Source organism: Pantherophis guttatus, chromosome 2, assembly GCF_059756535.1.
Source record: "Pantherophis guttatus breed Tessera chromosome 2, ASM5975653v1, whole genome shotgun sequence".
Taxonomy (NCBI): Eukaryota; Metazoa; Chordata; class Lepidosauria; order Squamata; family Colubridae; genus Pantherophis; species Pantherophis guttatus.
Genome location: NC_142064.1, coordinates 62,203,516 through 62,228,248, shown reverse-complemented (window position 1 = coordinate 62,228,248; position 24,733 = coordinate 62,203,516). Strand labels below are relative to the sequence as shown.

At 36.4% G+C, this 24,733-nt stretch overlaps 1 protein-coding gene across 8 annotated transcripts in view; it reads left to right on the top strand.

The window, feature by feature from the left end:
* The window catches only part of ERCC6L2 (ERCC excision repair 6 like 2), a 173,723-nt gene extending 160,034 nt beyond the window's left edge, over positions 1–13,689 (top strand). For all 8 annotated transcript variants that reach the window (XM_087888248.1, XM_034410082.3, XM_034410086.3 and 5 more), the window contains 2 exons: positions 8,001–8,188; positions 11,500–13,689. In XM_087888248.1, coding sequence (XP_087744374.1) covers positions 8,001–8,188; positions 11,500–12,430 — 1,119 coding nt within the window. In that variant the 3' untranslated portion in view covers positions 12,431–13,689. The remainder of the gene's footprint in view (positions 1–8,000; positions 8,189–11,499) is intronic.
* The last annotated feature ends 11,044 nt before the right edge of the window (positions 13,690–24,733 follow it).

Sequence of the window (24,733 nt, the reverse complement as noted above, 5' to 3'; positions counted from 1 at the left end):
GACAAAATGATGGCGATTTGATATTAACATCGTTAGAAATGGACACCTACATTGGTCATTGTCATATTGATATTTCCTGACTGGAGAAGAACTTGCCAGTCAAGAGAGAAACAGGATTCATGCTTCTGGATGCTTAGTTTTACATTCAGAGTGAGAAGCAGTGCTTCCTTTCTGCAAATTTAAAAGCACCTTTCTCTAAAAAAGGATCTATTATTCTCATTTTCCATTTAGGAGATCCCTGCAGATAAGAGTTGATACTCTGACATACAATATCTTGCTTCACATGCAAATGGAGCTAATATTAAAAATCCTAACCAGGGATAAGATACAGAGTCTTAAAAATCTGTAACATAATTCAAAACTACAAGGAGATATACTGTAGTTTTGCCTTGCTTGGTAGCTACCAGATTGGGACTGCAGAAATCTGGATAAGCAGTAGATGGCAACAAAGAGAAAAGGAGCTGAAATCTGGTAACCCTATATTTAGGCTCCCAAACATGAGATTATACAAAACAGAGATAGTCTTGGTTAAAAAAAGAAAAGAAGAAAATTACTTAGCCCAATATAATATCTATATGAGCAGAGAAATCATATAATTGCATTGTGCATTATAGTTAATTTGTTGTTTTAATGCAAGGTCACAAAATGTATACTCTGCCCCTTGGTTATATAGACCCCTTTTTTCTGTCAATTGCTTGTTTTCAACAAGTTTACTTAAAGTTTCACTGAAAAGAAATATACAAAGATACCCATTGAATTGAGGATTAATCACTATAGCAACTGAAATGTGGTGACTGAAAAGGGGATGTATTTTCCCCTCAGCTTCCTGCCAGCTGTCATATTCAACTTTTGCGGCATGAACCCAGTCCAAAATATAGACAGTGATCAGTGCTAAGAAACTATATCTGTATTTTTATAAATTGGTACAAGTATCACACTATAAAAGAAGACTTAATCCCTTGAATTGGATGACAGACACTTGGCACTCTTGACAAAGTTTGATAGAGAAATAACAGGCTGCTTTGTAGTAAAACCTGGATTAATGGTAAAACCCTCTTTATGTTATTGCAATGTGGTGTAAATGAGAGAAAAAGTCCCCTTTTTCTGCCCAGTGCAGGTCTTAAGTATTCTGCAGAATTCTGTACATTAAAAAATTAGGGTTATTAAGAACTTATTGTGGCTCTTGAGTTTTGTATTACAAAGGTACTTTTGATTGGTCATATAAACAAAAGGTTTTGTTAGCTGCATTAGGTTTGAGTACTGATCATCTCTCCTGGAGTTTGGTTCAGCGAGAATGCTGAATATGGGAGAAGAACCCACCAATTTCTATTGAAATTTTCAACTCACGACAATGAAAAAGTGTGGTTTCAAAGAGAGACAGAGAAAAAAAGTAACTACACAAGGCTCTCAAAAGTTTTTGTCATATAAACATGAGTTTTTCTAGAGTATATAATAAAATAATAATTATTTATATCTATTAGATATAAGCAATAGGTATAATTTTTTGAATTATTGTTAAATTAATTTCTATCTTTTATTATTCAATTTTTTTAATCTAAAACTCTTAGTTTAGGTCTTGCTGGATAAAATTGCATATACTCACCACCAGAATGGGAAGGCAAAGTATGTTGCAGGATCCATCTTTTAAGGATGTACATCTGGGGGAACAAAGGAATAGGGCCTTCTCTGTGGTGGCTCCCCCCCCCTTTTGAAATACCATTTCCCAGTAGATAAGATTGATCCTCACCATGATAGTTTTCTGGAAGGCCCTGAAGACATGGTTCTGTCAGCAGGCCTGGGAACCTCTAGGTGATACGGAGCTAATCAAGTGGCTGGAGTAGGAGGGAGACTGGCAGAGCCCAGGGGTAGGAGTTAAATGAGGCATCAGCTTAGAATCCTTACATAGCCACAAGAAAATGAAGTTCAACTTTCCCCTGGATATCATTAACACTTGCCTAATTTTGTCCAGGTACAAACTACTAGTTTGAGAAGATTCTGGTGCATAGGCTAATAAATCAATAATTTAGAACCTTTGTGTGTGTACCTGATTTTTCATGCCTGACAGCTGGTGTGTTTGTATGATTGTCACCATTGGGGAGGGTGTATATGGATTCTTACATTGTGAATTTTTAATGTAAATTGCTGTACATGACTTGGGCAGCCATATAAAGTTGTTTAATAAATAAGTAATAATATGTTGCATGTAAGGAGCCATTCCTTTTTGACTTTGGTTAGACTTCTTTTGTACATATATGCAGTCAATTTCTCCATTACCATATATTCTCTATTTTTGGTCTCCCAGTTTTGTATCATTGGCCAGATTTATTTTTTCCAATATTATGTCAAGTGAACATGTGTCACCATCAGCATATATTTCAATAAATTGTGACACTTTTAATTTATACTGTGGAATCATTACTAATAAAAACATCTGCGATTTTAATTCAGATTTTATTTTCAAAACTCCCAGGTTTTTGATGTATTTCTTTTTCTTTTTTCTTTTTCTTTTTCTTCAACACTTTATTAGAGTGATGCTAGAAGAGTTTTGAATCAGTTCAGTGTTTCTGTTTATTACAAATTTCAGTTTGCAACATTTTTCCAAGAGGGCCAGCAAGGTGACTAAAGACATCTACTTATAGGAAAACTGTGTGGAAAAGCCAAGAGAGTGAAGCGAGAAAGGAATTGGATTTTTATTTATTTCTTACATTGTTTCAGTCTAGCGTCTAGGGATTCACATGAAAGGAGATCTTGATGGGTAAGGTGTTTGCATTTCTAGAGAAAAGGTAGGATATATGTTAAATAAATATACATATAATTAATTGATATTTGTAAAGAAAAGAAGTGGAGTGTTAATTTTGTGAACAATCCAGTACAAAAAAAATAATCAGTTGTGAATGTATTTCCTAGACAGTGAACAGGCTCAAGGAATCTCAGATGCTCAAACTTCCCCAGTTTGCAGAATAACAGTGGGGGAGAGATATTCTTTGTCACAGACACAAAAAGATATCTAACAACTCCCTCAGTTATGCATAGAATTTTTTTTACAGATAAAAGTATAGTTGAACCAAAGAGAAAGCGGGAGCAAAAGGGTGGACATAACAAGGAGGCTTACCATCTCCTCAGCAGCCTCTGCTTAAGTTGGATTTCCCAGAAAGCTGGTGAAAGTCCAGACAACTGGAGCAGAGTAATTTTTCTTCAGAAAAAAATTAACTCTGTAGAAATAGTAAAAATCTATCCATAATTTTGCATCAGAGCCCGATTGATTTTTCTGTGTGGTGCTAATTAAGCTTTATTGTCTCTTGTTCTTATTTATAAATTAAGATATTAAATGTGTAACTCAGGTTTGCTTTCCAGCCTTTAGACTGAACTAAAAAAACAAAACCCTCTATTTATTTATAAACGTCTTCATATGCTATCACTTCAAGACAAAACATCAATATCACAGCAGAAGCATCTTGTGGCCTGCCGGCTCACTGTATATACTTTGTATATTTTCTTTTAAAAAGTAGATTTCATGTATCTTTTTTAAAAGTAAAGTTTGATTTTGTTTATGGCTTGTGAGATTGATTTATTTCCCCAAGGCTGGTTGAAGCCTCAAGTTACAAACGCCAAGCTATACAGCCAGGAGATTGCATTATAGTAATTCTTCAATTTCTAACCTTCATTTTTACCTTTTAAAAATCGGAAAAACAAAGCAAATTATAAGATTCTGATTTCACACTGGGAATTGAGGCAGAATGTCCAGTGATGTGCCTCTGGATGGTAGGTGGTGGCAGCAGAACTAGTCAAGCCATAATCCCCAGGCAAGAGACAAGGCCGGGGGCTTTTTGGAGAGTTGGCTTGTGATTTCCAGCCTTGTATATATGAGTTCAGCTGTTTTGCTACAGTAAGATAAACATCTAGAAATTAATTTAAACAATTTTGGAATGGCATTGACATTTAAGATGTCAAGATCTCAAATAATTATATTTTAGCAAAGATTCAGACAGTTTGCACAATTTTTTTTCTCCTATTTTGAACTATCAGTGTTGCTCTGAAAGTTGCTTATTTTCAAGCCCTGATTAAAAACATCAGCAAACATTTTCATTCTTATATGATACCGTTTGAAAGTCTCCTGAATGTGTTGAACTTTATTTCTTGATAGTCGTTTGTGAGAACTCTGTAGATGTTTAGCTTGATTAGCTGCCTTTCTTTGAATGTTTGACAAATTCAAATGAATTCAGTATTTCTACATAACAGAAAGCTAGTTTGTTAGTTTGTTTAGCTAGCAGAGGTTTTTTTTCCTTCCCCCTAAATACTACTTCAAGGATAATTTATGAATGCTTAAGCTTATTCTGCCATTAGTATGAAATATATTCTCTTTACAATTTTATTATTTAGCCTTTGGGCAGAAACTTAACAGTTAATTTTGAGAAGAGTATTTCAAATACAAGCTTTGCAAGCACATTTAGCAATGTTTACACCCCCCCCCCTTCAGATCCCATCTGTAATAATTTATTTGTACTAAGAAGTACTGCATTAGTTTTAACAACATTTCTATTCCTTAAAGACGAGAAAGTTTGTGGGCTTCTAGTCTACTTACAAAACCTGGTTATTTTCCAAAAAAAAATAATAAAATAAAATTAAAATGCTACTTTTTTGCTTAACAGATGTGCGGGTTGGTACTATTTAATGAATAAGGCAAATAAATGAACATTCTTAGGTTTCAAAATTAAGAAAGATATGATTATTTAGTATATTTGTTTTCCATTAATTCAGCGATATATTAATATACTTTTAAATTCCTAAGCGGCTTATCTAAGATTATAGGGATGAGAAGTTGCTGTCCTAGTAATATGTATTGCTTATTAACATCAGCTTGATCTATTGAAAATCAAGGTTATAGAACCAAGGTAGGTATTCAGCATTTAGAGTACCCATATTAGTTTTGTTTCCCAGTTGTATCATCTTGCTGTGTTTATCATCTTTCTTCTCCACCTCAGGATAGGCAGTACTATATGGACCAATGGACCAATAATTTGTTGTAAAACAGGTTCACATGAACGGTTGTAATGATATAAGCCACTTTCAACATCTGGGCAATAATAACTGAGATCAGGGTACTCATAGAAACTTTCTTAGGTACCTACCATGGTTGTTTTTCCATTGGCTTTTTATAGATTTTTTAAAAAATGTATATATTTTTTAATGGATTACTTGGCAGAGTTCCAACCTCCTGCATTATCTTTGTTTTCATTAATCCCAAATGGACCCAACTTGCTTTGTTTAAAAATAAAAGTTATACTGTCCACTGCTTTGATTTCTCATCTACCCAGAATAAGTATCAAGGTATATAGTAAAAGTGTGAAGATAAAAGAACATCCTGAAACAGGACTAGAAATGGTAGTAAATAGCATTTTGTCAGTGCCCTCCTCTGCCTGCCTGGACTATGGAATAGCCCACCCCCTGTATAAATCTGAAGGACCCCTATCACCCTGGCCTTCCAGAAGGCCATTGAGACTTGTCTCCTTCCCTGGATCAGAGTTGAACCCACACATATATGTTTGGCGTAAAATTAGAATTTAGAATTCTTTATTGACCAACTGTGATTACACACACAAGGAATTTGTCTCCGGTGCATAAGCTCTCAGTGTACATGCAACAATAGTGATAGATCATTATCATAGTCATTATAAAAATACATTCATCATAAAATATTGGATACAACATTTAGTGATAGTCATGGATACTAAATAAGCAATAGAAATGTTACGTTGCCTTGTTCATATTAAATGATGTGGGACTTTTTTTTAGTTTTGTTATTTTTGTAACAAAAAATACATGTTTTTTGTGTCTAGGCTGAATTCTATGCCTATTCATATTCAGATGCAGTTTTGACAATTCTTATCTTAATCTAAGCTTTCATTATTCTTCTGGCAGATAATAGAGAGGCTATAAAATAAGGGTAAAAAGCGGAAGAAGTTGGATTGTAACATCAATAATGTGAAAGTAATTACAGTGGTTCGAAATAGTGGCAACAAGATAAAAATTCACAGCAAGCAAATTGAGCCAGAACAGGACTTTTTTCTTCCAGTTCTAAAATTGACCAAACAGGAGGGAAAGGAATTAAATGAGGAATATTAATTGGATGCATTGCAAAAATTAGCATGGAAAACATCTGAAAAAGCAAGAACATTAAGGCATCAGGCTAGAAACCAGGAAATTGTGAATTCTAGTCCAGCCTTAGGCATGAAAGCCACCTGCGTGACTTTGGGCCAATCACATCTCAGGTCAATTCACAGAATTGTCGTTGTGAGGAAAATAGGAGGAAGAAGGAGTCTTAGGCATGTTCACTGTCTTGTTATATGTAAAAATAATAAAGTTGGGATAAAAGTAAATAAATCCAACTAAGTAAGGCAGTTTTTTTCTCCTGTAATTGCTTATGACATTTATAATTTGACAATAAAAAAGATAGGAAAAAAGTAGACTCCCATCAAATTATGAGTTGAGAGACAGTTATTGTAATATCATGAGAAGCAAAAGTAACAAAAGAGGAAAGTTTAGAGGAAAGCCAGAAATCCTGCAAAATAGATTACTAAAGTAAGACTACCTTCTTTAGGTCAAAACCCCAATTTCTAGAAAATAGGATAAAGATGCCCTTGAGTCAAGCCCAACCTTTGGTGACTACTTCCATATAGTTTTATTTGCATACAGATTTATATTATTATTAAAAATGATTTACTACTGCCTTCTTTTAGGATGCTTTTTCAACTTTACAAATCTGGTTAATCAACCCCCAATTTCCCAGATGGCCTCCCATCAAATACCAACCAGACCCAATCCTATTTAATATTTACAATCAGCGGTGTCTATTCCAGACCAGTACCGAAGTCTAAATTGGGTTAGTGTTAACTGAAAGTAGTTGTGGTGAGCAGCTAGAAACTGGGAGAGTATGGGCTTTAGTCCCACTCTAAACACAAAGCCAACTAGATGACCTTAGGTTACTCATCTATCTCAACCTAAACAGCAGGCAATGGCAAGCCACTTCTGAAATCTTGCCAAGAAAACTGTGGGAATTTATCCAGACAGTGGCCAAGAGTCAAGTGATGTTGGAAGGTGGGATAGAGGTAAGGGTGAAACTAATCTACCTTAAAGATTGTTTAGAAACTGCAGTTGGTCCAAAATATAGTAGGAAGAATATTTCTTAAGAATGTGTATTACTTTATATTTTGCCAATTTTGTTTCTTTGGTTTCTTGCTTGTTTCAGAGATGTTATAAAGCTGGTATTAAAATAGACCATGTTGGTCCATTTGAAATTTTAGTTATGGTATATGAAAAAAAAGAACTTTCTTTATATGGACCTGCCCAGTTCCTAAAATTCTATGCTACTATCATTGAAAGGGGAAAAGGAACAGAAGTGAAAAAAGTGTGAAATGTTCATAGATCAATTCAACATCTTTTTTTTATAAAGATTTTGAAATTGACAGTCATTCCTGTTTCATTTTCACATGTCTTCATTTATGCTGATTTTAGTTTAATTTTACTTTTTTGTTTAATTCTTGATGTTAGTATTGATGTTACATTTTAAGTTTTATTCTATTTTGGCTATTATTTACTGTTTGTATGCTTTATAGCTTGCAAAAAGGGGATATAATTGAAATATAAACATTAGTGTACATAAACTGATGTTCTCAAAAGCTACCAGTTTCTTTCTCTTTTTCCTTTATATGAGTGCAGGAAACAGCTCTGTTGAATTTCACTGCAAAGGAACCATTAAGAGCTCATTACCAAGAGTGATCATTTTTCACAAAGTGCCTCAAGTTTTGGTGACATGTTAACATTGATTAAAAATCAATTTCCCAATAAAAACATCAAGCAGTTGGTGATATTACGAATCCCAACATAATAAGGTCAAAATCATTTTGAGACAAAATCTGTAAGGAAAAAGCAAGCTATATGTTAATGAGAAATAATGCTGAATAAAATAACTATCAAAATATTTTACTTTAAATTTGATTTAGAGAAGCAGAGAGAGTCCTGAAGATGTTTCATCAAAGAGAAAAAATGTGAAGCAGGATCATTTAACAAGTGAAACCAGCAGGCCTCCTCTCCTTTATATTACACATCCTGTACACCAGAAACAGAAGAGGGTTCACCGAATAGGCTCAGTTACCTTCCTGGTTGGAAAGACACCTAGAAAAATCCGCAGGTAAGATTACAAAGTTGGATTATAAAGTTTTAAGTGACCTCAGGTTTTCTGGGTCCTGTCTAATTCTACTGAACAGGATTTTAAAATAAAATTAAAATTGAATAAGTAAAATAAAATAAGAACAATAAGAAATAAAATAAGATTTATTTGGAATTATTACTTATTATATTTTGCAAACTATTTAAAAATATTTGATTTTACAATTAATAGCTTTTTGAAAATTAATGCAAGCATTGCCAGTAGTTTATATCAATTAATTTTTGGTGATTGTATGTAACAAGCAGATGCAGCTGAAATTATTTTGTAATAGTTTAGTGTAACAAAATGTTGTGTTTACTGAAATTTCTTCATTCCCTCACAAATTGTTAATAATATATATTTACAGCTATGGCATTGATTAATCTCTCTTCCCCATTGGTAATACAGGTAGTCCTCCACTTACAACAGTTCCTTTAGTGACTGTTCAGAGTTACCATATCACAGAAAAAAGTGACTTATGACCATTTTTCACACTTATGACTATTGTAGCAACCCCATTGTCACATAATCAAAACTCAGACAGTTGGCAACTGACTCATATTTATGACGGTTGCAGTATCCCAGGATCATGTGATCCCCTTTTTCAATCTTTTGACAAGCCAAGTCAATGGGAAAATCAGATTCACTTAACATGTTACTAATTTAACAACTGCCATGATGCACTTAACAACTGTGACAAGAAAGGTCGTAAAAGGAGGCAAAATTCACTTAATAAACATTTCACTTAGCAAGTGTGGTCGTAAGTCGAAGTCTAACTGTAGCTGCAGAATCTTCTACCAGTAATAAACAGAAAAAAATCCAGAGATTGAACTGAGGGAAAAGTCTGTGTTCTAACTGAGCAATCACACTATGTTGCTGTTGTTACTGTGTTCCCCCAAAAATAAGACCCTGTCTTATATTTTTTTTGAACCCCGAAATAAGTGCTTGGCCTTATTTTTGGGAAAGTCTTATTATTTTGGGGCATGTGGAGCAAGATGGGGTTCCTTTTGCCATCTTACCTGATTTACAGCTCTGCATTTAAATATTTTCGGGGAGGGCTTATTTTTGGGGGAGGCTTATTTTAGTGCATGTGCTCAAAAGCCTGATTGGGCTTATTATCAGGGGATGTCTTATTTTCAGGGAAACACGGTAGTTGTGAAGTCGTGTCCGACCCATCACGACCCCATGGACAATGTTCCTCCAGGCCTTCCTGTCCTTTACCATCCTCTGGAGTTCATTTAAGCTCATGCCTACTGCTTCAGTGACTCCATCCAGCCACCTCTTTCTGTCGTCCCCTTCTTCTTTTGCCCTCAATCTTTCCCAGCATTAGGCTCTTTTCTAGTGAGTCACAGTATAGATATTTAATTATAAGTATTTGATCTAATTATTGGAAACTGACTTTTGAGAGAAGACTAGGAAATGAAACACTCTATTTCATTTATGCTGACCTCATCAAGATTTGTAAGAAATGTCTTATGAAGTCTGCATTGGCCAAGAGTGTCACGTTTCATTTCAGAATCACTGCATCATAGTTATATTAGCTTGATCGCTCACATCCCCTTTTCATGAGATGAATTATTCCTGAAAATCTCCAAAATAGTTAGGGTAGAAAAAGAAGCAAAATGATGGTTTAGGAATAGTTTCTTTGATGCGCTCTCTGGAGATTTTCATATGGGGCAGATTAAGTCCTCCTATATGGGGCCTTTGTCATTTCAGAAATACAAGTAAAGAGTGGCCTTTAGAGGCTTTGTACCTCTCTTTAGCTTACCATATCCAGGAATCTAGACTCATGCTAGACTCCAAAATTGAGGGAGATGGTCTTAACAGTCACTGAAATAAGTAACCTAGTTAAAGAGACATATAAGCATTTGAGATCATTAGGTCTTAATGACACTTCTATAATGAAATATATTGCATTCTTAGTTTGGACCAATTATATTTTAAAAGCCGTTTGATTTCTGCAGATTAGGGTACAAATCATACTTTATTTACTATAAAGTAAATAAAGTAAGTATGGGACACAAATATTGCTAAATTTACTGTAATTAATTTAGTGAAAGTAGAATTATTAAAGTTACAATCAGTATAAATAGTAATATAATAAAGATAGAAAGCAGGTAGAAGGAAGAAAGACATCTTACCAGATCAGAAGCTTGGACATGCTCTGTGAAACAAATTTCTTGTGGTTTGTGTTTGAAAAACTTGGCTTATGCTTCTTTGGGAAAAATTCCAGAGGTTGTGTTTACAGAAAATTAGGGAGTTTTTTCATGTGTTTTAGTAAGAAGAAGAAAGATTGTATATTAAGAGATGAGTAAATAAGTTTAAACAAATAGGCCTTGGTATTTTTGTTCAAATTATAAAATCTAATGACAGAATAGATATTTTTATATTTTCTTTAAAAAATCTCTCCATTTCTTCACAGTCCTTGTTTGAAAGCTTTTTAAAGTTTTGACATAGGAAAGAAAACTTTTCCCCCTGATCTCTTTGACAATCGCAGATATCCATATGTCATTATATTTCAGGGGTTGAAAATTTCCATTCCCCATAAGAAAGTTATTTTTGAAAATTCCGCACCAGTTCAGATGTAACACCAACCCTCTATGATCTGACAACATCACAAAATTCTCCTTGTCAGATGATTCATAATATAATTCTAGCATTTTGCTGAAAACTGATGCAGATGACAGTGTTTACCTAGTTGCCAAATTCATTTCGGGTTGTTTTAGATAGTTTGCACAAACATTGCTTTAGATTCCAAACCCCAATCTGCAAAGTCTAAGTAGGGTCCCAACCCATTTCATGTTTTGTTTTTATTTAAACAAAATTCCAATCCAACATTTCCTGTGTCTGGATTTCAAAGCATGATTTTAAAAGAATCATAATTTAGTAGCCATTCACAAACCTTAGCTCAACATTTAGTGCTACATCTGAATTCTGAATAAGATATTGGGGGGAGGGGGGAGGGGGCAGAGGGACCAGTTAAGTAAAGTCTTTCTCTTCCCTATTTAATATTAACATCTTTCACTTGTGTAATCTCACAAGCAGAATGATAAAAATAGTGAATGATAAATCAAGGAATTCAGACCATGCTGTTACCTCAACCTTTTTCTCTTCCAATATAACCCACTGATCTAGATCTAGTCATAACATCAGCCTTTTTATTTTGTGACAATATTACCATTACTTAGTCCTAACCTGGTTTTGAAAGAAGTATCATTGATTAACTTTGATATCGATTATCTGGTTTCCTGTTCTTTGAGAGAATTAACTATTCTTTTCACCAATTGCTGTAGGAAGCAGTTTGAGGAGATGGCAGATCTTTTTTATAAAGCTCCTGTGGAAGAATTTGCAAAGTACATCACTCAAACTACATCAGAAGAAAGGCAGAAAATGTTGAAAGAATTTTACAGTGCAAAACATCCAGAGTTAAAAGATCTTTTAAAAGTTGATGTCCCAGCTTCTGTTTCAGAAGGAAGCAAGAAAGGCGGCAAGTATAAAACCAAGTTCAGGAAAAAACCCTCCATTTCTAACCCTGGGCAATTGAAGCCTGATCTTCCTATAGATCCGGGTGTTCCAGGTAGATCTGATGGTGAAGAAAAACAATTTCAGTATAAGCTTTCTATACAGGCTCCTGGGGGTCAAAATGGGGAAGACAAACAATTGTCAGCTGATATTCTCGAAGACAGCATTAATGGGAGAAACAGTCAGACATCCAAAGACTTTATGGCATCTGAGTCACTAACCGGTAAATCAAGAATAATTGAGAGACTGTCTGCAAGTAGTTCTAAAGGGCAGCTGAATTTGAAAGGGACACTGTCGCCCAAAAAATGTCTCATGTCTGACCTGGAAAGCAGACAGGCTGAAATCTGCCCGAAAAATGCTGTTGCAGACTTGCTAGGAGACACCTCTATTTTAAATGACCTCTTCACAAGTAATGAAAATAGTCCAGCCGAGATACCCAGGAGGCCTCTTAATGGGCCTACCGAAAAAGCAGCAACTCGACCAAAAGATTTCTGGGACATGCTGAATGAAGAGAATGAGGAGTGTCTCCAAAGACTCACAAATGTGACAGCCATAGAGAAACTGTGTGAAAGACCGTCTTTCACTTTTTTGTTCAAAGAGAAAGAAGAGAGTGAGGAATCACTTTGGAAGGAAAATGACAATTTCTTATGGAAAATAGATAAGAAACCTGACACAGATGATGAATCTTTTTCTGGTATTTAATCGGGAATTTAAATATTGAGGGGGGAAAAGATAAAAATGTTCACATTTTATTCCCAGAACTGGCTTAATGCATTTAACTAATTTAAGTTGATTAAACAACTTAATGCATTTCAAGCTTTTTAAAAAGCTTTTTCAAGGATACCTTCCTTTCAGAAATTTTACAAAGAAAATGTATGTATTTATTTTTCAGCCATTTTCTATCTGTTTTAAGGAAGTTGCAAGAAAGAAAAGGACAAGCCTTTAAAAAGAATTAAAGAAAATTCAGAGTCATTGAGTGAGGGTATTTTCTTCCCTATTTTTTCAATGAGAACTGGAACAAGTAGATTTGAAAAGCTGAACAGCTTTTCTGCACATTTGCAAAAGGCAAATGAGTCACTTGATCAGTTTGAAGGGAATCAATTTTCTTTCAAATTCAATTTCAATTTCTAATTGGCAATGCAATTTCAAAAGTTTATTCAATGTGGAGATTTTACTAATTTGCTTTGCAGTCAAATCTCCACATTGAAATTTCCCCTTGCCTGCAAAGTATTATCCTTCCTTATATGAAAAAGCAGCATCTTGAGGAGGTTAAACAGAATCTCATTTTCTTTGCATGCAAACTCTGAGGTTGACCACATTCCTCCCTTTCTACTTTGTTAAAGTTACATGTATTTTTATCATGTATTTAGTATGGTCAGGGCACAACAGCTATTGTAGTGTCGTGTAGTGAAAAACTATACTCTTTTAAATTGTTCATACTCTGGTGATGTTTGGATCATAGGGGTTTCTATTACATTCCTGAAGCAATTGAAAACTCAATTGGGACTACATTGAAAACAACGTGGGCTTGGACTTAAAAATAAAAACAAAGTAATCTGTAAACACTTCGACATTGTGGGTTATGTACCAATTAAATCTTGTTTAGAATAGATTCATCAAAATAATGGGACTTCTAGATTTTCAGTAGGTCTTCCTACTGAATGCTCAGGTCTCCCCTGAGCATTAATAAATTTGGATACAACTCAAAATGTTTTGAAAGTACTCAGTGAATAACAGGAGATAGTTGTACACTACAATTCGGAGAATATTTGGACACAGAGAAATTCTACTGCGACGATGTAAATAGCAGTACAAGACTGCAGTGGATGAATTAGTATTTCTACCTATTTGAAACTAAAATGATCAGTGTATGAAGTATATGGCAATGTCCCCTTATCTGTTTTTATTTAAAAAATGAATTGTATTTTAATAAAAAAAATTAAAAGACTTCTTTAAAAAAAGTATTATGATATCTGAAATTAGTAATTATTTATGTGTGGGGTATCTTCTTGGGCCCTTAAGAACTCTGGATGTTAGAAGTTAGCACATCTTAAAAAGACAAATATTTCATAATATTCTACTATTCATCCATTTTTTTATAATTTGAAATCTGTTAGGCTACAATGCCTCACTGAAAATTCTTACCGACCTTTGCTGAGTGGATTGTATCTTTTTACTTCAATACAGAATTTTTGCAGATCAGCAAAAATCACATTATGATATTGGCTAGTTTACCTGTAAACAGTTCTGTGCCTATGTATTGTAAATTATTTTAAACATTGCCTAATTTCACCAAAGCTATGTGGTTGTGATAGACTATTAAAAGATGATTAGGAAACTTTAACTTGGATAATATTATTGTAAACTGTCCATTTAAAAATAAAAATATTTCTCCCTTAAAAGCATAAAAGTGCAAATGATATGCCCTCATGAAGTTTCTTAAATGTTTGATTCTTCTTAAATGAGTATTTTTTCAATCTACATGATAAAACTGTTTTAAAAATATCCCTTGCAAGTTAAGTATGAACTAGAAAAACATTGACAGACCTTATAATGTGTTGCCTTCATTAGCAAAATTGGGATACATTCAGAAATGCATTTGTCTTGAAAATAGCCCATGTTGAACTGTAAAGCATGTTCAGACATCAGCACAGGAAATGTTTTGTGATATTTTGCATTATGTCCTAAACCATTTTATAATAATTTTTAAGGTCATAAAACATTTTATAAAATTTGCCAAATTTCAATATCACAGGAGTTATGGGTCTTTGGACACATTCTGTAAGTTAGCCCATTTGAGGTACCTTGGTTCAAAAATTGTTGCCCTACGGTGCACCGTATATAGATATCTATATTTTCCTTTGGGAAAATAAATTGCATTAAATTACATATACATCAAGAGAAGGTACATTAAAATAAAGTGAATAATCAAATAACTACATTGGGAACTGGCAGCACAGAGGCAACCCTGCATGAGATCTTGTAGGTTGCTGAAATCTCTGGAGAAGAAGTTGAAATAAGACTTTGCATTGGATTGCGTGATGGCAATAATGGAAATAAGCAAGTACAATAATACATTGTTAATAGGAAGAATGAAACAGCAATTCTCATTCACCAAAGTTAAGAATAAGAAATAGCTGCTTCCTTACCTTACTGAAAATCAACTTCTCTTCAATTGCTCATAAAATGCTATACCTTGCAAAACAAAGGCAGTATGTAAGCAACTTAAGGCCCTTTTTTTCCCAAGCACAGCCACAATGAAATAACAGTCATAGCCCTTATGTTCTTTCCCTTCAAACTTGGTGTTTGCATGTACATCTACACGCATTTACAATTTCCTCCGTTCAGTAGCAATTCTATTTGCGGTGAGGGTCAGACTCTCAGGTGTTAGACTGGAACTATTCAACATATTCTGGCATCAAATTTCTAAGGGTGCTCAGAAAGGCACCATCTGGTGACACCCTGGAGTTGATTCACATTTTAAAGAAATGCTACTTTAATGAAGGCATGAAGTGTACTTTTCCAGATTAGTGAAAGCTCCATTGGACTTTGTGAACCTGTTAATACAGTCAATACTGGAGCAAAACAAGAATGTTTAATCCAAAATTGTGCTGGGACTAGTGCAAGTATATGAATTTAACCCAATCAACTGTAGAGTTCTGTAATGCTTAGACCTTGGTCAATCCTCTGAAGCAATGAAATGAAGATGAACAGCAGATTAAGAGCACAAGAAACTCTGTTGAGAATCACAGCCTGCTTCCAAATACTTATCAGATGAAATGCCTAAGTCACTTTCAGTGCTGCCTACCTGCTCAATGGGGTGAAGTGGGATCATTACAACGAAGCCTTGCCAATTCTTTTTGGGTTCAAGAACTTGTCAGATACCAGACAACACTTTCCCCAGTTAGATCGATTGTGTGCTATCATATCCTAAAGTTAAAAACATACTAATTGGTTAATGCCTGAATGAGTTAAATGTGTTGTATGAATCAGGTTTAGGTGTTTGAAAAGTGGAATTAAAATACAGCAAATAAATAAATGGGGTTCCAGGAAAAGAAAAATAGTGGATCTGTCTATCTTTGCTCTGACCCACCATCATTTGTTTCAGCCCTGCATATCCGAAGAATGTGAGACTATACCTAACAGTCCACAACTGTTCTAATTACCGTATTTTTTGCACTATTAGACACTCCAGACTATAAGACTTAACTTTTGGGATGGAAAACAAGAAAAAAAAAATCTGCATTTGCCTCCCAGCATCCATCGGTATTCATCTGGCTAACGTCCTTGCAGCAAACAGCAAACAGCCTGGTCAGCTTCAGCACGTTACCGCAGCCTGATTTACCATGAGCAGCTGATTGGTGGTTGGATCAGCCTCCCAGAATACCACCGATCAGCAGCAAATGGCAACCCATGCCACCTGGAACGGGCTGAAAATGGAACACGCAGAGGCTGAAAATGTGGTGCGCAGAGGCCAAAAATGGGGCATGCAGAAGCCAAAAATGGGGTGTGCGGAGGCTGAAAACTTCTGAAAAGTGGGGGCCAGCAGGTGGGCGGGGCTTCAGTAACATTCACTCTATAAGACGCACAGACATTTCCATCCACTTTTTTTGAGGGGGGGAAATGCCTCTTATAGGCCAAAAAATACGGTTACTGGGAGCAAATGAGATGGATCATAGACGGATTATACAGCAAGTTGGCTGTGGCGAGTTCCATTCCATACTGAAAGTTACCTTTCTCACCCACTTTTAGGTTAGTGTTTGAGAATCTTTTTGTACCTGTTTCCAATCCCAACAATGCATGTTTCCCTCACTAGATGATCTTGCCAATGTCATTGAATGCCTTTTTTAAAAAAGTCTTTTGCAGGGCAACATTTGTACATATGGTTACATTATTAGAAATTCTCAACTTTCCAATACTTGTTTTTCCATCAGATAGCAGACCATCAAAAGGGAAGGTTGCCTCTTTCTGTTGATTACATCTTGCCCTTATCATAAAGAGCTATATTGCAGAGCAAGATAAGTGCTTACATAAAGCGATAACAGCGTTTTTGTTTCCTTACCAAAAAGTGATGCAACCAGAAAAAAAGTGGCAAAGGTCTGTCAAATATAAGGGCAGATAAACCTTCATGTTATAATACCATGTGTTCTGTTCACATGGTATAGATCCCATCTTTTAAAAATGCTCTTGGATAGAGCTAAGTCATATTAGAAGAAGATCCAATTTCTGTGGGCTTCCCATAACTGCCTTCTTTACCATCTACCTGTAGAACTCGGTGTTCCCTTAGTACTACTAAAAACCAATGCAAGGAATTGTTTCTTTTTAGTTCAGTCATTCCTGGACATCAAATATCCACCTCTGCCCTAAAATAATTGTATCAAGGGATTATTTTATATGATAAATACACTCAGCCAAATTAAGTGTGCTTGAAAACCACCACCTCTACTCACACACAACTCACTTCAGTTCCATAAACCTAAGGTTTTCACCATGATAGATCACACAACTCCTTGGAAGACTGCAGGGGTTGTGGGACATCATCATCAGACACTATAATCATATTTGACCTGATATTTCAACATCATCTTCAACATTGTAGGAAGTAGCAAAGGACATTAAGGGTATATAATATACACTTGTAAAACAAATAAGCTCCATCAGAAGGTTCACCAGGATGTTGTGAATGGCAATATCTCAGTAGCAATAGCTCAAAGATAACAGAATGTTAATGATTCAACATCCGGAATATTTTTAAAATGAGTTATGTACTCATGGAGGTGTCCAAATGAAAACTTTGGGTGATTTCAGTTAAGTTGAAGAAAATGATAACTACTGTAACATATCAAAACTTATACTATGTATGAAATGTATAGTTAATACATAACAGAGGTGTGAAGATATAAATAGTATAATTGATCCCATATACTTTGTTTTTTATATGAAGGGATTAAGTATAATTCACCTCATGTATATATTTTCTATAATTCCTTTTTGACAGGAAATGTAGTAAAATTATGAGAGACCTGAAGGGTTGTGTGGGGATAGATAGATAGATAGATAGATAGATAGATAGATAGATGGATGGATAGATAGAGATGATAGATAGAGATACAGATAGATAGATAGATGATGGATGGATGGATGGGTGGGTGGATGGGTGGATGGATAGATGGATGGACGGATGAATAGATGGATAGATAGGGATGATAGATAGAGATGCAGATAGATGATAGATGATAGATGGATAGATAGATAGATGATAGATGGATGGACGGCTGGATAGATGGATAGATAGATAGAGATGATAGAGATACAGATAGATGATAGATGATAGATGATGGGTAGGTGGGTGGGTGGATGGATGGGTGGATGGATGAATAGATGGATAGATAGAGATGATAGATAGAGATACAGATAGATGATAGATGATGGATGGATAGATAGATAGATAATAGACAGACAGGCAAACAGATAGATGATAGACATTTTAGTCCCTTAATTGGAGAAAACAGCTATAAAGAGATAGCATGAGATTGCACCAAGTGAATCATGCTTCTCTCCAAGTCTTCTGTATTGGCTCTTTGTATTGTCAAAATCATAACAATTTTTCAAGGAAGAAAAAATAGCACTCTCTGGAAATGACAAATGAGTAGCACCACTTTGAAAGAATAAAACTAGAGAGCACATCACATTGCACAAAAATAGAGTGCCTTTTTAAAGCTACCAAACAAAGGGACAGAGTACCAGGTGAAACCATTTTCAAACTTTTATTTCTTCTAGTTTGCCTTCACAAATAACCACAAGAAAAGTGCCCAGGACTCCCCTTCAACCCCTCCCTCCTAGCATTGGAGGCATACTTGAAAAGACAACAATATACAGATCAGCCGCCTTTTCTTTTGGGAAAAGAAAAAAGAGCATGCGGTGGGGAAAGGATTTCAGTGACTTTCCTCTTCACCGTGGCAAGCACATACTGTAGTAATCCATTTTTTCATCAGCTCATTGCTAACAATCAGCCGCCTAAGCTCTGAAAACCTCCTTTTGCCATTCATTGTAGTCCGATGCTTAAAGGATTTAATGTCAGTCATCATCTTGTTTTGGAGGAGAAGGAGGGAGGGACGGTGGCAGGAGGGGAGGTGGAGAGAATGACGAAGAGAGTGAGCTGGAGTTCAGCAATTGCTGTGGTCTCTCTCTCTCTCTCTCTCTCTCTCTCTCTCTCTCTCTCTCTCTCTCTCTCTCTCTCTCTCTCTCTCTCTCTCCCTCCCTCCCTCCCTCCCTCCCTCCCTCTCTCTCTCTCTCCCCCCCCCCTCTCTCTGTGTGTGTGTGTGTGTGTGTGTGTGGTCTGAGGCCAGTTTCTCATGTTTTACAGGGCGGATTTCATTCTCAGTTCAAGCAAAAATTGGGTCTCTCAATGCCTTCTAAAATATAGACAAGGGTTCTGTGTTGGACTGCTACTATTCACAAAAGCGAATAAGCTATTTGACTCAGGATGGATTCTCCCTCCTCCCGGAATGCTTAGATATAACAATCTGAAACAAAACAAAACAAAATGGTCGGGAAAGAATAAACATTCAGAGAGGCCAGTTGAGCTTTCGATGTTAGATGACATGGAGTTGATATGAATCATGATCAGTAAGGAAAACAGAGGAAGAAAGTAGAGGAAGAAGAGTGGTCAATGCCTGGAATGCACTACCTGACCCTGTGATTTCATCCCCAAACCCCCATAACTTTAACCTTAGACTGTCTACTGTTGACCTCACCTCATTCCTAAGAGGTCTCTAAGGAGCGTGCATAAGTGCATCAACGTGCCTACCGTCCCCATCCTAATGTCCCCATTTATTCATATCCTTATCCTGTATTCATAATCATGTTTATATTTATATCTGTTATCTTATACGTATTTGACAAATAAATAAAATAAATAAATATAAATAAGTGTCAAGTGGGAAAGAGCTGTCTGTATCAAGGACTCCACTAGGATGCTAAAACAAATCAGCATTTAATTTTCATTAATCATTGATGCATTAATGCATTTGATTAATGCATTAGTCCAGTCCATCTGGACTATTGTAATGCTCTCTACATGGGGCTCCCCTTGGAGAGCACTCGGAGGCTCCAACTGGTCCAGAATGCGGCCGCACGGGTGATTATGGGAGTGACATAGCACACCCATGTAACACCTCTCCTGTGTGAGCTGCACTGGCTCCCGGTGGTCTTCCGGGTGTGATTCAAGGTGTTGGTTACCATCTTTAAAGCGCTCCATGGCTTAGGACCTGGGTACTTACGAGACCACCTTCTGCTACCGATAGCCTCCCACTGGCCAATACGTTCCCACAGAGAGGGATTCCTCAGGGTGCCGTCGGTCAAACAATGTCGACTGGCGACCCCCAGGGGGAGAGCCTTCTCTGTGGGGGCACCTGCCCTCTGGAATGAATTGCCCCCGGAGATACGGATGATCCCTGACATAAGCACATTTCGCCGTGCCCTCAAGACCTTATTGTTCCAACAGGCTGGGCTGGCCTAAACATGAATTTTAATGTTTATTTTAGTTTTTAATAAGACTGGGGCCAAATTATTTAATATATTTTTAAACTGCTTTTAAATTTTGTGTATATGTGTGTTTTAGTGTTGGCTGTGCACCGCCCTGAGTCCTTTGGGAGAAGGGCGGTATAAAAGTTTAAATAAAATAAATAAATAAATGCAAACCAATTCTAATGTCCACCAAATAACGTGTTTAAGTAGACCTTGTAACAAATAAATTGTTTCATATGGTGCCATGTTAGCAACCTTTCTTTTAAAAAAAAAGCAAACAAATTTAAAAATTATTTTTAAATATTTGTATAGTATTTAAAATTAAGACATGATTAATGCTATGTCTTCACATGGGTGCTGCGGTGGCACAGTGATTAGAATGCAGTACTGCAGGCTACTTCTGCTGACTGCTGGCTGCTTGTAATTTGGCAGTTCGAATCTCACCAGGCTCAATGTTGACTCAGTCTTCCATCCTTCCGAGGTCGGTAAAATGAGGACCTAGATTGTTAGGGACAATATGCTGACTCTGTAAACCGCTTAGAGAGGGCTGTAAAGCACTGTGAAGTGGTATATAAGTCTAAACGATATTGCTATTGATTAAAGAAATCATTTTGATTCTGGAATCAACAAGCTTTATGGCGCAACCAGGCAGTGGAAACCTGAATGGGATCCTCCTGAGCTCCTTGTCATGTACCATGTCATGTACATGATAAGGAATGGTTAGGGAATGTAATTGTGATCTCTTTACCGTAATAAAGAATGTCATGGCTGAAAATACTATTATATTACAAATATAATATATATTCCATTTCCTTACAAATGGAAAATGGGATGCTCAGTGTTCAACTAAAGGATGTCTTGTAATTTCATGCTCATTTTGGGATTTGAACTCTGTTCTCCAGCATGTTATCGTACATCAATAATCATAGTTTAAGATCTAAACTTTCTTTGTAAGCTCATTCTCAGTACAGTTAGTCATGGAATGCAGAAGCCACATTCCTTGGTCTTTCTAGGGGAACATTCAAATGATCCATCTGGGTCACTATGAGGCACTTTTATCCTGATAGTTTGTACTTTTTTGGACCACAAAGTAAGTCCTACAGCCAAGCAGAGGGGTTTTATTCATCGCCTGGCTTCTTTAATATCCAACTACCAAGTGCCAGACAGCCATGGTTCCATCCAGATGAGGTTTTTCAAAGTTGGATTGGATCCAACACCAATTTCTCCTGTACATAAATTATGCCAGTTGGAAAGGGGGAAAGAACAGTCCCCTTTGCTATAAAGTAATTCCATTTCTGAAACCAGCAATCAGCAAAACCTTTCCTTGGAAAAGGATCCTACTATAGTACCTGCAGAGCTGAGCTTAGAGCAGTAAATGACCACAGCTTCTCTCCAGGGGCAGTGGGTACTGAGGCATGTGAGAAAATACACTGGCACATGTTTGTGGATGCTAGAGATATTAAAATAGCCAGTGCCTGTTTCTGATTAATATCCCAGTCCTTCAGATGAATGGAATGTAAACCGCATAACAATTATTGGAAACCCATAGAGGAAACTCCCTTTTCTGTCTGTCTATCCATCCATCTTTCTGCCCACCCACAGGACTGTGGCCTTGTTGAAAAATGCCTTCTGATGATAGAGTAGAAACAACCTTCTAGACCCCCAAATCACGCCGACTTCTCAAGACTACAATCAAGCTAAAAAGATAAAAGTGAAAGTGGAACATTTCATGTTATTTAAAGGAAACCAGAGAGACTTGTTAATTGAAATAAGGGTCATTGCCCCACTCTCATGGATAAAAATAAAAGGAATAGAATCTTGAGGTCCTTAGTCATGGTTTTCTTTAGTTCCCAAATTGTAGTTTTAATTAATTGGATTGATGGGATTAGTTGAAAAATAAATCTTTGCAAAGTTTGCATCAAGTTATTCAAAATCCCAGAATTTTCCCAGAATGCTGCTATCATACTGTTCGCATCAAGTAGACAAAAAGAATAATGGAAACATCTTTATTAAGGTGACCAAGCTACATCTTCATGAATAAAAAGGTAGTAGCTGTACATTTTCTTAAAGATCTGCTGGTTGTGTGAATGACCTCACAGATCTGTACAATCCTATTGAGTAGGAGCTGTTTCACATAGTTAGAAGTCTGTTCTTAATATGTGAATTATGAGTGGAAACAGGCAAAAAGGACTCTTTAATACCTCACTGTTCCTAATTGGGGTATTCTTTCTTCTGGCATGAATTTAATCAGATCAGAGACAATATTCCACGCTCCAATTCATTGGGCTTAAAGAGAATATTATATTTACTTTATACTTACTATTAAGTACTATTTCATTCACCTTTGAGTTATCTTGTTATCAGTCATGACAATCTGGTTTGACATTCACTTGTGCAGCTGAAAAAGATGCTGCTTTCTTCAGTAATCTATTTATAGAAACTGACCAGATGACCAGCTGGTTCTTACTTCCTTAGTATAGCTGAGACACCATCTTCAACCACCATATAAGGCAGCAAGTCAATTCAGGGCTTTAGGGTTGAGATCAATCACAGTCTTGGTAAAACTTATTCCTCTTCCATAACATCTTTTAAACAATTGGCCTGTGATAAAAATAGGGTGAGGATGCAACTTTGTAATCAAAGCTCAGTTCTCCTTTTACAAGCACTTGTGCTTTGTTGCCCATTTTATCAATGGAAGGTTCATTTTATTTATTTTATTTCTGTTTGTGAAATCATGATCCTCTTGTAACTTGTTAAGGGTAACCTGATCATGGTTAACAAAAGACTGAGCTAGGTACTTCCCATTGTAGTTTCGTGCTAGTTATTCCCTCTGTTACCAGGAGTATTTGTTTGAACAGTGATTAAGAGGAGAGCAGAAAGATTTGCAATCCATCTTTGGCATGCAACCTAAACCACAAATTATAAATGTGTTTTCCCGGATGATATTTTGTTTAGATATTATCCAGTGGTCAGAAGCAGGGGAGGAGAGCAAAGCAGAGAAATGCAAGCAATGATGTCTGATTTTAAATTGTCATTAAATTGGGTTTAAGAAGGTGCAATTCTACTACAGGGGACTCCAACCTTTGCAACTTTAACCCTGGAGGACTTCAATTCCTGGGGAATTCGTAAAGTTGCCAAGGTTGGAGACCCTTGGTCTACTATATCTTGGCTGAAAATATATTTGGTAAAATTATGTTGGATTTGCATTTGATGTGTACAATATTGCACACTATGAATAACGATTTATCCAAATATGCCAGTGGGAAAAATATTTCTGTAGATGGTTTTATATTGGGCAGAAAATAAAGACGTTGGCAGAACCTGCTGCCTTCTTAATTTGCCTGGCAAGTTTTCTCAGCCACATCCTTTTCTAAATGATCTGTGAGCTTCTGGCAAGGTACTGTACTTTATAACCACTCTGCTTTTTCTCCAGGTTATTCTCATAGGCTTTCAGAAAAATGCATGCCCTCAGTATGGAAGGGCAAATGGAGAAATTTTGGATTCCAAGCATCGAAGAGCACCTAGAATGTTTATCTATTTCTTGTGTTGCATTGATACTAAATGTCCTTGTTTGATTTCACTGCTACATCCTCTGGGAGGATGGAAAAAGCGATGTAGTGAGGCTTGTTTCTAAACTGGCATGGACACCTCTTTCAAATGATGTCCTTGCTTCTCCTGAGTAGCAGAGGTGGTATGCAGCCAGTTCAGACCGGTTCGGACGAACCGGTAGCACTGACAATCAGTTGGTACTGCCCACCCGCCCCTGCTCTATCCTGTCCTTTATTTCCTGCTTTGTAGCTCATCTCAATTATGTGGCACAGCTGATTTCCACCCCTCTTGCTGTTCTACTTACTGTTGCTGACTTGGAAGAGAAGCAGCTGAGTTTCTAAATGCTCCATTTTCAGCGCTGCACACAAGCGCCTTAAGTACAAAGTGTGCACTCACCGAACCGGTTGTTAAACCGGCAGCATTCCACGACTGCTGAGTAGCCTGTAAGACAAAGAAGTAGCTGATACCCTTGTTCCCTTCTGGTAACCACACTGTATATTGGACATTAATATAATCAAATGGGTCCAAAGGTATTCACGAGAAGAGTCCTTCACTCCTCTGCTCACAATATAATACCTTATGCCACCAGGCTTGAAATTTTGGGCTTGGACAACTTTGAACTACACCGCCTACAGTCTGACATAAGCATAGTACACAAAATTGTCTGCTACAACGTCCTACCTATCAACGACTACTTCAGCTTCAACCGCAATAATACACGGGCAAACAATAGATACAAACTCATGGTAAACTGCACCAAACTCGACTGCAGAAAATACAACTTCAGCAACAGAGTGGTCAATGCCTGGAATGTACCACCTGACTCTGTGGTTTTATCCCCAAACCCCCACAACTTTAACCTTAGACTGTCTACTATTGACCGCATTCCATTCCTAAGAGGTTTTTAAGGGGACGTGTATAAGAGCA